A 15,332-nucleotide genomic window follows, 5' to 3' on the forward strand; every position below is an offset into this window, starting at 1 on the left:
AAGAAGTGAAAGTCCCATAAGCTGCGTAGAATTTACGAGAACCAGCATACCAAATATGACGTATCCTGCTCTTATATTCCTCGAGTAGTAGACGCGTGCTATATACCCTTTCTTTTAATAGTATACAGTGTATAACAGCGTAGACACAGCTGCAGATACACACAGATAAATGCACTCGTGCAACTTGTTCAATTACACAAATTGCCAGTCACTCCGACAGTCAGTCAGTTAGTCAGTTAGTCAGTCGAGCTGCCTGTCAGCAGTTTATTAATATTGCATAATGAAATTTTATGTTAATTCTACGCATCATTGCGTATAATCAAATCGAAATAAATAATTAAATTCATTTCAAGGCGAGACGCAGCCAAGCGCCCAAAGGCATTGTGAGCATGCCGAATGTCAGGGATGCCAAACGGGCTTCAAATTAAAGGAGTATATAAATACACACACACATACACACGCACTTAAATAGCCACTCAAATTTCATACGCACCAGCAATTCCGGCAGAGTATTATCAGTCCATATCTTCTCCACCATAGGCATTATCATCTTCTTGAACAAGCCGTAGTAATACTTGTAGATGGGCTTCAAGTAGACGCTTACACCACGAAAATTGATCTTGACTATTTCCTCGACTTTGGTGCACAGCGACAGAAAGTCCACATGATCCTCATCAATGAAATTGAGGGTGCCATAGGTATCAGGCACTGTGAATAAACATATACGTATAAGAATTTTAAATATTTATAGATTGTGTTAGCTTACCGCCACCGGACATGATATATTCGAGGCGTGGTATATCGTAGCCCACAGCCAAAATGCATTTAAATAGATCCCTTATAATGGCCGGCAGCTCCATCATATACGGATAGATATAGAGCTTGCAGGCATGATCCATTTCAAACACAGCCACTTCGTCCATATCAGGTCCCTAATCAAAATATTCATACAAAATTCCCTGATATATGCCATTGCAAAAAAATCTTACCATTTCTATAAACTGAGGCTGACCCGGCCCCTGAAAGGGATCCGCATCGTCGGCATCGAATTGATAGATATTCTCATCGTCCCGCACGCCGGGTCCAAAATCAATTGGCTCGTTGTCAAAATGGGCGCCAACCACGGACACGGTGAGCGTCATCAAGGGCCGGCGACGCAGCTTGGCATCGAACATGGAATACTCTTCGATTTGATTGCCATTCTTGTAGCCGCAGAGCACCTTGAAAAAGTACGCCAGACTCTTATTGATTAGACTCTCCAAATGGCGCGACATCAGGGCGTGCACGCACTTGAAGAGCGTGTCCGCGCGACCTCCGTACTTGCCCGTCATGGGCACCAGATCCTTCCAGCTATTGCGCATGAGATCCATCAGATCCGCACAGCGTGGCAGCCAATCGTTAACCAGAAGCTGTCAAGGAAAGGAAAAAGTTATGTATAAGCAAAGGAGCAGATAAACTCACATCTTTGATTTTGGCACAGCTGTCCCTGACAAAGCTCTGCACGACGTCCGCATCGAGGGGTCGTTGCGTGAGCAACAGCTTGGACAGATCGACAATAACTAGATCCCCGTAGAGCTGATGCCAGAGCAGATTGAGGGCCTGCACGGCGGGATGCGTGATCATGAGCATTTCGCCAATGCGGCTTTTCGCGAGCAGCAGACGTGAACGCCACGGCACCGGCGAGGTTATGGTCAGTACAGGAAATTCCGGCGGCTCCGGCTCCAGTTGCAGACGCTTGCGCTCCATATTGGATCTGCAATTGAACGGGGGGCAGCACTTAACATAATAAATGTTATAATAAATGCGGCACTCACTGCAGCAGATAGCGGAGAAAGGAGCGCTTGACATGGTAGCGAAAATCCTCCTGCAGATCGATGAGGCAAACGAGCAGGAGTATGGCAAAGTCTAGGCGTATCGCTCGCTCGCCCACAAACAGATAATCCAATAATATAACCTCGGGCGGCAGTTTGGGCCAATATTTCTGTAACGAGTTGATTAGGCAGTGAATCATGACGGCACAAGGTAGCATCAACTTTGCCATAAGCCCCCCGGCGTCAGCTGCGGCTGCGGCAAAACTCAAATCTGTGCAGACAGCAACTGTATTTAATACGCTTGCATAGGGTATGTTAGTTATGATACTCAATATGTCACAAGTGGAAGAATACGCTTAAAGTGGGAGATTACTCTGCACGAAATGTGCATGAAAAATCTCAAGAGGAACGCAGCTTAATACGTGGCCTTTGTTAACTGAGCGTCGGACCAATAAACGAAAGGTCGCTGGTTCAAACCTTGCTGCGACAAGTATTTATTGTAGCTCCAAATTAGGGAACTACGAGCTCATACCATTATATTTCAGAGTTCCAGTCGGATTCAATTCAATTACATTTTTTTTATTTAAGCACAAAGCATAGCTCTAGAGGTATACCTCAAGCTAGAGTATTTAATATTCGGCTTGTCAGACACGTTCCTGCTGCTCATTAACTTGGTTGCACTGATTTGCCAGTTGGATGGCAAGTGCTTGACTTGAGCAGCGCTTCTATACCAAGCCGAAAGTTTCTGCGGAGCACACGTCAAAACATCAACACGCGTTTCTTTAACCCCCTTTACCCCCTCTACTCGCCGCACCCCGTATACCCTATTCATGTGGCTGTAAGAGCTCGACATCCTCACGTCCGGGAGCGTGTTTAATATGTTCTCGTTGCTGACAAACTTTTGGGCCAAAACTTTTTGAGCGCGCGTTAAGTTTGCTAATAATGTTGACGCTCACGAGTCCCAGTCGCAGACGGAGACGGAGATGGAGATGGAGATGGAGACGGAGATGGAGATGGAGTCGGTATATGACTAGTTGGCAACGTGTTGACATGAACTTACCTCTTCCTGGAGTATGAATCTGTAGGCATCCTGCAGCACTGCGTTACGTGGATTGATGTGCCGTATGGCCTTACGTATTAGCCGTGAGGGATACGTCTCCAGCTGCAGCACGGACATCTGCAAATAAAGGACAGTATCTAAAGTTGCATATATGAAACTATTTGTCTTGAACGATTGACTGATTGACCGACAGATGAGGGACGTATGTGATGTAAATAAATACGAGGAAGGGTTATAAGAAATTCCGCCAATTAGAGTGGAATATTAGTGGAAAACGGTTGCATGAGGCGTTTATTGATTTTCATTTGATCTTCTTTAAGTTCATTTTTAAGGACTTTTTGTAAAATGGGTAGTAAATAAATACTTGGCCCGTGCAAAGCCGGATAATACCTGCCAGCTTACAATGATATAGTAAGCTGCATTTGTATCTGTATCTGTATCTGTATCTGTATCTGTATCTGTATCTGTATCTGTATCTGTATCTGTATCTGTATCTGTATCTGTATCTGTATCTGTATCTGTATCTGTATCTGTATCTGTATCTGTATCTGTATCTGTATCTGTATCTGTATCTGTATCTGTATCTGTATCTGTATCTGTATCTGTATCTGTATCTGTATCTGTATCTGTATCTGTATCTGTATCTGTATCTGTATCTGTATCTGTATCTGTATCTGTATCTGTATCTGTATCTGTATCTGTATCTGTATCTGTATCTGTATCTGTATCTGTATCTGTATCTGTATCTGTATCTGTATCTGTATCTGTATCTGTATCTGTATCTGTATCTGTATCTGTATCTGTATCTGTATCTGTATCTGTATCTGTATCTGTATCTGTATCTGTATCTGTATCTGTATCTGTATCTGTATCTGTATCTGTATCTGTATCTGTATCTGTATCTGTATCTGTATCTGTATCTGTATCTGTATCTGTATCTGTATCTGTATCTGTATCTGTATCTGTATCTGTATCTGTATCTGTATCTGTATCTGTATCTGTATCTGTATCTGTATCTGTATCTGTATCTGTATCTGTATCTGTGTCTGTATCTGTATCTGTATCTGTATCTGTATCTGTATCTGTATCTGTATCTGTATCTGTATCTGTATCTGTATCTGCATATCATTTCTCTAGATATATATCTGTATCTGCGTATGCATCTGTATCTGTGTCTGTATCTCTTATATCTGTCAAGTGCAGCAGTTAACAGCTTAAGAGCGTCAAGCCATAAAAGCGCCAACAAATCGTCACCTTTGACACTCTCAGACAGTTTCTCTGTTTATTTGCCTGCTTCTTTGTTTGTTTTCTTTTTTTTTTTAACAACTAATCACGTTATTCATAACTTTGGCCACGCCACAAACGCCCACCCATAATGTTTACGAGCTATGAATTATATAATTTTTATAAGCACGTTTCTCAGCCCAAAAGCCAACGCAGCTTAATTTACTCGCACGCACACATATTTACTTTGTATTAAGTTTATTATTATCATTTTTTATGTGCGTCTCGGACTTGGACCTCGGAGACGGAAACGGAGGCGGGCATCGCACTCGGACACGGACATGGACTTGAACACGGGCAAACGCATAAAAGTTATTTATGTTTGTCGGTGCTCATTTTTGATGAGCTTTTTATTATGCTGCCTGTGGGAGTCGCATCTGCGGATCTCCTCAGAGTCAACTTGCGGCATGTCCTTTTTAAGCATATGTTGGTCAGTTGCATAATTCAATAAATTTGACTATGCAGAAGGCAAGAAGTTTACTTAAGCCCTGCATTGAGTAAACCGAAAAGAGTTTCATATATTCGAATACATGAGTAGTAGTAGAAGCGTGTGAAGACCAACTTTTCGGTTCAAACGGTTCGAGTTGCGACAAAAAGTTGAGTCTATCGACTAAGCTCGATTTCTGCCAGCTCGCTTTAAACTCGACAAGTTCGATTGTGTTCGAGCTAATCGCCTTTTGTTGCGACGAGTATACAACCGATTAGCTCGAACATGTTGCTGACTCACTGAGCCGGTCAAGCTTCGTTTGATTCGTTTATTCAAACACGTCTTAGCTGAAGCAAGCTCGAGTCTGTCGGATATTCTATTACTTACGCTTTCCACGAGGCATTTGTATCGTTTCTGTATTGCCAATGTAAACTTGCCCTCGGCTATCGAAAGCTTGCGCTGATATTCGGAGAGTAATTTCAATTTCTGAACCTCCGGCTCCACTGGCTGCAATGGCGACATGTACGGGAAGCGTCTGCAGTGAAAAAAAAAGGGATAGCTTAGACTAGGAATTGGCACTTTACGGGCATGGAAATCACGTACGTGGCCTCCATTTTCTTTAGACATTGCAAAAACTCCTCGTTTGTGGCAAAGTTGCGACGATGAATGCGCTTGTTGACCACCTTGCAAATGGGCTTGTGCTGGAAGGATATTTAAAATAAGTGCAGTTCATAAAAAAGAAAAACTTCAAGTTTCAGCAGTTTGTTCTTGAAGGAAATATATAGAGACCAATTATAATGTTAGAGGCCAAGCGAAGATCGTATTTGGCTAGTTTGGTTGGTCTTAAAGCAAGAATATAAATAACCTTACGATCGATTATTCATAGAAAAGTCATATGATATTGTAGTTCGACTTGATATGGCTTGGCAGATATATGAAGATCACGATGAAGCTGGTAATTGCTGAGTTTGTTCAAGATATCTTGAAATTCAAAAAGTTGTTTCCTATTCTTTGAACAGCTTGATGATATAAGAGATCTAAGAAGATATTATTTTGATCATATCGCAAGGGCATAGTAAATGCCGAGTTCGGTCTTTTCCTATGTCGATTGTTCCTATGGCAGCTATATGATATTGTGGTGAGATTTGGCCTACTGCGACATAATTATTGCCCGCAAAAGAAGGCGAATTTGTGCCAAATTTTATGAAGACATCTTCAAAATTCAAAGACATAGAAACAGACAGACGGACTTGTCTATCGTCAGCTATTATGTTGTTACTGATCGGGAATATTTATATTAAATGGGCTCAGAGATATGTCCTCTTCAATTATAATACCCTTTGCAAGGGACATTTACCAGCTTGCGGTACGCCTTATTTTGTTCATCGCACACGCCTTCCTTTGTATATTTAAGCAAGCCGTGCTCCGTATTATATTGCGCCTGCTTCAGAACTGGATCAATCATCTCGTCAATCAGCTTGCCCACGCGCATCAGCTCGTTGCGACATTCTGTGAAAATGGACAGAGGGTATTACAATTGAACTAATTTCGGGGAGTTCATACCCCACCTTGTGGCGTTCGCAGGGCATAATGATCGCCCGCCTTGAATGTGGTTTTCTTGGTCTTTTTTTGCAGCGTCGTCACCCGTAGATGTCTCGCTGTGGGCGTATTATAGGCGCCTATCAGTTCCGAGGGCGTGCCGTACTGCCTGCGCAAATGGTTGGACCAGAGCGAGGAGCGTGTGCCGCAGTCAAAGTAGAAGATGCGAACGCGTCTCTTGCAGTAAATGTCCAGCAGTTTGTTGGTCATTTCATAAATTTCCTTCTCGCTGGGTACCACTGTGCGTGTGTATGCATGTGTGTGTGTGTGTGTGCGTGTGTGTCAAATTTTTAATAATGCTGTCGCTATGTAAATATAAAGATTTATTTATTACCGCCGGCCATCCATTTGTCAATCCAGGGAAATTGATTACAAGCTGCAAGCAAAAACAGTCCGCAAAAATGAATATGAAAATCGCATTTAATATTTGCACATGAACTTGATATGTGTACAATCAACATGCCTGTGTGTGTGTGTGCGAGTGTGTGTGCGAGTGTGTGTGTGTGTGCATTTCATATATTTGATTTTCTTGTTATTTTTTTATCGAATTTTTTTGTTGCGCTCGCTCAAAGGCAACACAAATGAAAATTGTTTTAAATAAAAGTCACCGGGCGCAGCCAAAGTTCGCTTTTAAAATGATTAAACTCAAATTAATTTTCATTCCTGCCGGCCATTCTGTTTGTGCCCCCTCCCCCACACATCCCTCTTGTCCAGCTGTAATTCTGCCTATGGACCTCGCACCCTCCCTCTCTCCCTCCCTCTGCTCCCAATGCTTCTCCCCTCCTCTTCAATGCCCCCCGGCGCTATTCCATTTGCTATCATGATGTTTGTCACATTTTTATGCTAATGTTTATCGACAACATGCTTTTATACCTCATATTATACAGCTGCATGTGTGAGTGGCCCACCGACCCATCCAACCGCCCCCCACTCTCCCTCCTCCCCCTCCCTGCGCTCTGTTTGCATTTACATCTATCCATGGCTGATATTAAATATTAAAAAACTATACGTAAAATGAAACATTTTTATCACAGAGCAACGACAAAGTCACCCTTTTGCCAAACAAGTTAAAATTATAAAAAAAAGGAGGAGTGTTTCAGTTGGGAATGCCCGACTTGGAGACACCCTAAACCCGAGCTACCTTTGAAGACTTGCTAACATTCTTCTACTCAAAGCCTCACACAATGGGATTCTTCCTTACTAAGCCCCACAGAAAGTTATATCTGCTATTGAAGAACTTCGGTGATTATAGTCCGATCTTAAGGACATTTTTAGGGCTTAAATGTGACATTCCAAAATGCCTATATTCCAAACCACAAGGCTCTATCTTTTGAAAGAGCTTTCTTTCAATTTAGATAGGAATTGGGGGAAGTTTAAGAACATAAAATATTTGAAATCTGCATATATTGTGTTATGATCATAAACAAATCACAAAATCGGTTTGTATATATTTTGAAAATAGGAGAAGATATCGAAAGGCAATGATGAACTAATTCTACGTATGATATATCAGAATGTTTCAATCTTCAAGTAGCATTTGAATGTTCCGAGAGCAAAGAGTTCATACGGAGAGACAGCCAGATGGGTCAGATGTCTAGATCGCCAACCTGATCACAAATATATATCTACTTAACTGGCTCGAAGATACTTCCCTCTGCCTGTAGCATACGTATATAAGAACCCATTATACCCCTTTAGGGCCTTTTTCAATGGGTTCAGGGTATAAATTTAATCATATGCGACTAATGTACACACTTCTAATAGAGCATCGACAGAAAATGCTGTCAAGAGCAAATAAAATATTTGGCAAACAATCTAATTTAAAATTTGAGGAAGTTAATTAAAATTATTACTAGTTAAACAAGTTTTCAACATGCCAATCTATTGATTAAAGGAGCGTACTTCACTCTGTGAAGAGTAGATGCAAAATATATATTCCATGTAAATGTTAAATAAAATACTATGATAAACATGTTACAAGGTCCATGGTTGCCATGCAGTTCTCGCATTTGGAGCCTGGTGCGGACTACATTCCCAAAGGATATTCAAATAAATGTCATACGCATTTGTTTTTTGGTTTTTTTGGTTATAAAATTTTATGTTTAAAGGATAATGTTTGAAATTTTTATGTTTGCAGGTGAACAATTTTCCAACGAGCTGCCACGCTGCGGCCCTGCTCGCAGCCAAAATTAGGCATGGACATGGGCGTGGGCATGGGCATGGGCGTGGTCGTGGGCGCGGTCGTGGGCATGGTCTGTGCTGTGTGCATGTTTTTCACATTTAATAAAGTATTAAGTGTTATGTTTCTGTGGTAAACTTTTCGCATGCTGTTATTGCTGCTGCTTATTGAATTTTGTTAAATGTTGTTAGGCCACTTTGTTATTTGTCTACCCTTTTTATATTGTTTTTGGCCCTCACAACTCACCCGTTGAATCAAAATTGTATTCATGATGTTTGGCATCGCGCAGCATTTCAAACTGTTCGGGCATCACAATGTCCTGCAGCTCCAGCTCCTGCAAGCTATCGTCCTCGCATTCCGTGTACTTTGCCTTCACATTCACCAGATCGTACTTGTGAAAGTCAAACTCCCGATTGCAGCGGCCAACAATCGTATCGTTTTGCATGTGGGCTAATGGGAATAATAAAGAAAATGTAAAGAAAGTTATACAAAAGGGGATGTCTCTCAATTTGGAAGAGGTTTGGGCTGTCTTTCAAGTTTAAAGAGAAGGCAAGACAGGACATATATCCATCCCAAGTCAACCCAATCCGACCGACAATAACTATCGCTTGATAGTTTCATTTTCGTTTCCCAGATATTCGCATCGTGAGCTTAACTATCGGACAGTTTATATATATTTATATAATTTTCTGCAAGTGTATTCCCAACTCCGGGAAACCGAACTACATGCCCCTTCTTGCTCTCTGCATCAACGGACTTACAGATTTTCTCCTGTAGAAAGTCCTTGATCGGATCGAGGGGCAGCTCATCGAATCCGTATTCCATATTGAAAAAGGGACAATCGTTGATCGGCCGTTTGCCGCTCTTCTTTGCCGCAACCTCGACGACAGGTTTTTTCAGGTGCAGCGTTCGCTGCCTGCGAAAGTTAGCATCGGCCAGGCGGGGATCACAGAAGGGCCGCCGTTCGGGCCCGATCTTCTTCGAGGACATGTTTGGGGGCGGCGACGTTGACGGCACGTTTGCAACGTTTTTTATGTTTTGTTGTTGTTTAAATGGGAAACAAAGAAATAAACCAAAAAATGTTGCTCTTGTTGCTTTTATTGCTGGGGCGGGGCTCCTATACTGTTTTTTCTGACATTGTTCGCCAGACAAAATACACGTTGAAATAACAAAAAAACTACAAAAAAAAACTCTAATAATAAAAGTTTACAGCACGGACATTTGTGTGGCCGGCGCGCGCTCTCTGATATACGTGAAATGTTTATAAACAAACTTCGGATCGGAGGCAATGGCAACAGCCCGGACAAACAACGTTGCCAGCGCAACCAGCAAATACCCAAACTCCAGCTGCGACTACGGCTGGCTGGCTTGCAAATGTGGTTATCGGAGTTAGACTAACAGCAGCTGGCGAGCAGCGCTTTGATGGAGAAGGAGACACGGAGCTGGAGCTGGAGCTGGAGCTGACACTCCATCAAAGCCCGCCCGCTCCTTTTCAGCTCAATAATATTTGATACTTGTGTGTGCTGTGTATAGAGACTGCAACCAGGCAACTGCTCCGGCTGCAGGTAACCCGGGCAGCATTTCTTGAATAGCGCACATTTTTTAATAAAGCACAACAAATACACGAACTCCCGACTCTATGAAGGATACACGTACACTTCCTGCCCTCTGCTCCTGTTGCCGATGCCAACCATTTTATGCCGGGACCTACAGCTGCTCTTTGCCCCCCCCCCCTCCTCCTCCCCCTCTCGTCTGGCTCACTGTGTATTTATTATGCCAACACATTGACGGCAGGCAACGTACTCGCCCTCCTCGTCATTCAACCTGATTATATGTTCTCAATAATAAATATAATAATAATAATAAGCCAAACGCGCGCCATCCCTTGCAACGTGTGCAATTCCCGACGGTGTTGTGCAACTTGGCGGAAAAGCCGCTAAAACTAGCTGAAAGTGCAAGTTCAAATGGAGAATAAATGCTTCTTAAAATGCAATTAGACATAGGTCAAAATTTCCCGACCCCATAACTCAGTCAAATCTAATCCAATTTTTGCCTAATTTGGCGTTTTCTTCATGGTTTTCCCTCTAGATTAATCTGGCATTCAAACCTGAACACACATTTTTTAGTCGAAATTCATGTCGAAACCTTACCCCAAGATTCGAATATAGACATAGGTCAAAATTTCCCAACCCCATAACTCGGTCAAATCTCATCCGATTTTCACGAGGTTTGTCTTTTTCTTCATGGTTTTCCCTCTAGATTAATCTGGCATTCAAACCTGAACACATATTTTTTAGTCGAAATTCATGTCAAAACCGTACCCCAAGATTCGTATAGAGACATGGGTTAATATTTCCCAACCCCATAACTCGGTCAAATCAAATCCGATTTTCACGAGGTTTGTCTTTTTCTTCATGGTTTTCCCTCTAGATTAATCTGGCATTCAAACCTGAACACATATTTTTTAGTCGAAATTCATGTCAAGATCTTACCCCAAAATTCGAATATAGACATAGGTCAATATTTCCCAACCCCATAACTCGGTCAAATCTCATCCGATTTTCACGAGGTTTGTCTTTTTCTTCATGGTTTTCCCTCTAGATTAATCGGGCATTCAAACCTGAACACATATTTTTTAGTCGAAATTCATGTCAAAACCGTACCCCAAGATTCGTATAGAGACATGGGTCAATATTTCCCAACCCCATAACTCGGTCAAATCTAATCCGATTTTCACGAGGTTTGTCTTTTTCTTCATGGTTTTCCCTCTAGATTAATCTGGCATTCAAACCTGAACACATCATTTTTAGTCGAAATTCATCTCAAAATCTTACCTCAAGATTCGTATATAGACATATGTAGGTCAAAATTTCCCAACCCCATAACTCGGTCAAATCCAATCCGATTTTCACGAGGTTTGTCTTTTTCTTCATGGCTTTCCCTCAAGATAAATCGGGCATTCAAACCTGAACACATATTTTTTAGTCGAAATTCATGTCAAAACCGTACCCCAAGATTCGTATAGAGACATGGGTCAATATTTCCCAACCCCATAACTCGGTCAAATTTAATCCGATTTTCACGAGGTTTGTCTTTTTCTTCATGGTTTTCCCTCTAGATTAATCTGGCATTCAAACCTGAACACATATTTTTTAGTCGAAATTCATGTCAAGATCTTACCCCAAAATTCGAATAAAGACATAGGTCAATATTTCCCAACCCCATAACTCACTCAAATCTCATCGGATTTTCACGAGGTTTGGCTTTTTCTTCATGGTTTTCCCTCTAGCATTCAAATTAATCTAGCATTCAAATTTGAGTACATATTTTTAAGTCGAAATTCATGTAAAAATCTTACCCCAAGATCGTATATAGACATAGGTCGAAATTTCCCACCCCCATAACTCTGTAAAATCTCATCCGAATTTCAGGAAAATTGGATGGCAGAGGTCTACAAGGGATCGAAGGTATCCTTGCTTTCTCATTGGCATGACTTTTAACCGAAAATTGGCCCTCTCAGAATCAGAAGTAGCCTTTTTTATTTATTTTTACACAATCGATTTAAAGTAAGACTTTTAAAGCTGTAAGTGAAAAAAAGAGAACTTTTTCCAAAAGTGAGCAAGGGGGAGAACATGATATTTTTGCAAAGAATAATACAAACAATTTAAATTCACAAAATTCATTTATTTTCGATGCAGAATCAATGTAAACTAAAACCTTTGACCACAATGCCATCAATCATTCAGAAAATCGGTTTATATTTGATAAAGTTAACTGAACTATTTAAAATGGAAGATCGAAGCGATACTTAAATATTTGTGTATGAGTTGAATTAAAGAGTTTTTTATTTTCAACTCAGGGGCGGGGTGGAAATAAACGCCCACCTATAGGTCGCAATTATCGCTGCAATTAATTGTGGCAAATTAATTGGAAATTTGATTAATGGTCAAATGCTGTCGGTGTGTTGCGGTATCCTATTTACCATTTACAAGGCATTCAACTTTGACCAATTCTGTGACTGTGGTTTGGGGCTATGTGTGCGGTGAGTGCACAATAGCATACACGAGTGTGTGTGTGAGTGTGTGTGTGCGAGTGTGTGTGTTCGAGTGTGTGTTGTGCTTAGTCCAGTGACAAGCCGTGGGAATGGCACAGCCCACCGCACAGTTGAACTGAACTCGACCTGCTGTCACGTGCCTAAGCTCCCGGACTGCAATTTGCCGCTCGCAGCCGGACTTTGCAGGTGTTACGGACAACGACGACGGGAAACGGAACAGGGAATACGGCGTGCCGCTGCAGTGCGTCCAAAGCCATGCGTGACAAATATTTATTAACTGTCAGAGCGGCGAGCCGTTGGGCTGCCTTAGAAAATTGTTGCAATTCCATTTGACAGCCAAAGGGAGCCGGAAAAAGAACAAAAAAAATTGATTCAGCTCATCAATTGTCACAAATAATGATTACCACGCATTTTCAGCAGCAAGAGCCTCGGATGTGCATGACACGCATCAAATTGCATTTAGTTTAGTTTGTCATTGGGCTAAACAAAGGGCTGTAATGCGCCCGCCTCCGGAGGTCGGAGTGTGGCAATTGTGGAGGCACGCCAGTCACGTGACCTCAATGCTAAAAACAGACAGTTTATGGGCCGGGGACGGAAGGTGGGTCTAACAGCGATTACAGCGGCAACATCAACATCATTATTAACAAAGTCAACGAGCAGCGGCTTATTGGCAGGCATAATGCGATGGCGCCGTGTCATCCACCAGACAGCCAGCCCAATTCCCGGACAGCTTTAAGATTAGTTTAAGAGAAACGGAAAAGTCGCCTTTGAAATGCTCTTCAAGATTCTGTTACCTTTTCTAACTCAACTCATTTTAATACCGGAGATATATGAAATGGTCTCAGCTAGACGAAAGATAAATGAAAGTTCGTTAAAAAAATCCAAAACAAATAACTTATACGAAAATCGAACAATCGATTTGTTCAAATGTTTTGTTTAAAATGTCTACATTGTATCCCGATTCTTTCAATACTGAAGGCATACGAAATGCTCTTAAATAGAAGAATTATTAATAAAAGTTTATTAAAAAATCCAAAACAAAAAACTTATGCCTAAATCAATTAATCGATTTGTTCAAATGTTTTGTTTAAAATGTCTACATCGTATTCCGATTCTTTCAACACTGAAGGCATACGAAATGCTCTTAAATAGAGGAATAAATAATGGAAGTTAGTTGAAAAATCCAAAACAAAGAGCTTATACGAAAATCGATTAATCGATTTCTTCAATTGTTTTGTTGAAAACGTCGACCTTGTATCTTAACTCTTTTGATAACGGAGGCATACGAAATACTCTTAGATAGAAGAAAAAGTAATGTAAGTTGGTTAAAAAGAAAACAAACAACTATTCATAAAATCGATGAATCGATTTATTCAATAAATTTGCTCAAAAGAAATTAATATTGACCTTTTTAAGAAACCAAAACATATTCGAATGCAGATCTGAGTAAGATCTCATTGATGTTTTGCAAAATACGGCAACTCTATTCACCGAGACTTGTCGATAGACTTATCGATTCTTATCGATAACTCGATATTATCGTTATTAAGGCCACTTTATCAGTCAACTTCAAGAACTTGAATTATATAATTAACATCAGGTATATATTTTCTAATAACAAATACGGTCACACTTTTGTGTACTTATATATCTCTCGTGACAAACTCGTATCTTCTTTCGGTGTGACCAGCGCTTGGATAGAGTGTAATTAAAGAAGCCGACGGACAATGTTGATGGCAAAACTTTAGCATTCTTTTGCGCTTTATTTTGTATTTGTGTTATGCATGCCGAGTCGCATTTTGCCCACGTGATTAATGGCCAACTGTAAAAGATGTCGCGACTTGAAAAATTACACCCAAATCAACGACGGGGGCGGCATTTTTAAAACAGGCTGTCACACGTGAGCCGCACGGCCTGAGCCGGCTGCTGGCTGCTGGCTGCGCATCCTGGCCGCAGGATCAACGAGGCAACAGGAGCGAGGAGCGCACGTAAAAGATGCAACAGGAGTCAGCAGCAAATGCCGTGTGATTTACACGCAACAGCAGCAAACTGACGTGGGGTGGGATTGGGTTGGGATTGGGTTGGGCGCGGGCTAAGGGATTCTCTGTTGTGCAAATTAGGGGTTGGCTCGACCGAACCGGGGCCATTGTCGAGGCGCACACTACTGTCAATTGAAAACGTGCCAACAATTTGCAACGACGATTAATCGTCGTGCGACCAGAGTCAAAGTCTGCCCACGGCCAGGACAGGATCCTTCGAATAATACGGCGACTGCTCGCAGCGACATTTGTGCATGTCGAGCGCATTTAGCATTTTGTTTACGACGTTACGCCAGTTTGGCCAAGTTTGTCGCCGACGCAGCGCTTCGGGCTAATTTGTGTGGATTTTATTATGCGTAGATATGCGTTGCCCACGCCCAACCCAGCCCGGTTCCGGATAAACTTTGCGTACTTGGCGAACGCCTAATGAGCACTTAATTCCCTGCCGCTAATTGGCTTGCATCGGGCATAAGGAGCTCTGTCTTTTCTGTTAGTTGCGAGTTAAGCGCATTGCTTTGATATGTTACTTTGTTTCGGTTGAGGCCTGACGGCATTTGCATATACGCATGTGTGGACTCTTTAGTGTAAACCATAAACTCAAACAGTTTATCTCTAATTTGAGTTGATTAACATAAATAACAAATTTGTATAATGGTTGGTTAATAATACCTGGAATTATATAAAGCCAGGAAGACAGTTCTAGTCGGCAGTGCCCGACTGGCAGATACTCTGATGCCATCTTCATTCTTCTATATGTACATAAAGTAAAGCTTCTTCCTTCCTTTTCCAACACTATGTATAGGAAATGCAGTATTGATTAACTTAGTTATTATACAAAAAGCTATATATCATATCTAGCTCTTATATTCTTCGAGATGT

General features: G+C 41.5%; 1 protein-coding gene across 1 annotated transcript in view; it reads right to left on the reverse strand.

Moving 5' to 3' along the window:
- Window positions 1-9,452, reverse strand: part of Dnah3 (dynein heavy chain 3, axonemal) — a 47,069-nt gene extending 37,617 nt beyond the window's left edge. The window contains exons 1-13 of the mRNA XM_064683191.1: window positions 9,122-9,452; window positions 8,607-8,810; window positions 6,516-6,557; window positions 6,151-6,420; window positions 5,940-6,091; window positions 5,186-5,283; window positions 4,970-5,117; window positions 2,872-2,988; window positions 1,815-1,981; window positions 1,462-1,753; window positions 990-1,409; window positions 767-932; window positions 494-708 (exon numbers count right to left, since the gene is read on the reverse strand). Coding sequence (XP_064539261.1) covers window positions 494-708; window positions 767-932; window positions 990-1,409; window positions 1,462-1,753; window positions 1,815-1,981; window positions 2,872-2,988; window positions 4,970-5,117; window positions 5,186-5,283; window positions 5,940-6,091; window positions 6,151-6,420; window positions 6,516-6,557; window positions 8,607-8,810; window positions 9,122-9,350 — 2,520 coding nt within the window. The 5' untranslated portion in view covers window positions 9,351-9,452. The remainder of the gene's footprint in view (window positions 1-493; window positions 709-766; window positions 933-989; window positions 1,410-1,461; window positions 1,754-1,814; window positions 1,982-2,871; window positions 2,989-4,969; window positions 5,118-5,185; window positions 5,284-5,939; window positions 6,092-6,150; window positions 6,421-6,515; window positions 6,558-8,606; window positions 8,811-9,121) is intronic.
- Window positions 9,453-15,332: the final 5,880 nt, after the last annotated feature.

The sequence above is a fragment of the Drosophila montana genome, unplaced genomic scaffold, assembly GCF_035044405.1.
Source record: "Drosophila montana isolate Dmon_TW-CO22-7 unplaced genomic scaffold, ASM3504440v1 contig_2583_1, whole genome shotgun sequence".
Lineage (NCBI taxonomy): Eukaryota > Metazoa > Arthropoda > Insecta > Diptera > Drosophilidae > Drosophila > Drosophila montana.